The sequence below is a fragment of the Myotis lucifugus genome, unplaced genomic scaffold, assembly GCF_000147115.1.
Source record: "Myotis lucifugus unplaced genomic scaffold, Myoluc2.0 scaffold_299, whole genome shotgun sequence".
In the NCBI taxonomy this organism is placed as follows: domain Eukaryota; kingdom Metazoa; phylum Chordata; class Mammalia; order Chiroptera; family Vespertilionidae; genus Myotis; species Myotis lucifugus.
Genome location: NW_005871347.1, coordinates 1,390,941 through 1,391,642, shown reverse-complemented (window position 1 = coordinate 1,391,642; position 702 = coordinate 1,390,941). Strand labels below are relative to the sequence as shown.

Sequence of the window (702 nt, the reverse complement as noted above, 5' to 3'; positions counted from 1 at the left end):
TCAGAGAGACATGCCCTAGACCTGTGGGTCATGAACAATGAAAATACATCCTGCAGATCAGATATTTACATTACGATTCATAACAGTAGCAAAATTACAGTTATGAAGTACCAACGAAAATAATTTTATGGTTGGGGGTCACCACAACATGAGGATCTGTATTAAAGGGTCATGGCATTAGGAAGGTTGAGAACCACTGCCCTAGAGGGACCTGCTCTAGAGGGACCTGCCCTAGAGGGACCTGCTGATTGGCCTTTCACCACAGGTCGAGGTGGGAGACTCAAGGAGAGGGAGCTCGTGTTGTGCACGTTGGTCAGCCTGGGGGACCGGTGACCTGGAGACTGAGCAGGATCTGTCCGGAGGGCCAAGCTCAGGTCCCACAGCAGGGAGTCCTTCCTTCCAGCTATGACAGAGCCAGCCCTCAGGCCCTCCTTCCTGTAAGGCCAGAATCAGGCCGTGGTGAGGCCTCCACGAAGAGCTGTTTCCCAGGCTCTCGGGGCCTGAGGATGACTGCTCTGTCCGTCCTCCCCAGACCGCTCTGGTTGTGGCATTGAAGGTCCCACATCCTAAAACACCCTCAGTCCCAGGCAAGCTCGGATGGCTAGTCACTCTAGCAGATGTGAGCCTGTGTGATCAAGGGCGCGATCTCTGTAAGAAGACGAATATAAACTGCAAATATAAAACTAGTGCTATGGAAGGGAT

The 702-nt window shown here is 52.4% G+C and overlaps 1 protein-coding gene across 1 annotated transcript in view; it reads left to right on the top strand.

Annotated features, from left to right (window-relative positions):
• The first annotated feature begins 597 nt into the window (after positions 1–597).
• The window catches only part of CDHR1 (cadherin related family member 1), a 22,992-nt gene continuing 22,887 nt past the window's right edge, over positions 598–702 (top strand). The window contains exon 1 of the mRNA XM_023763728.1: positions 598–619. Coding sequence (XP_023619496.1) covers positions 598–619 — 22 coding nt within the window. The remainder of the gene's footprint in view (positions 620–702) is intronic.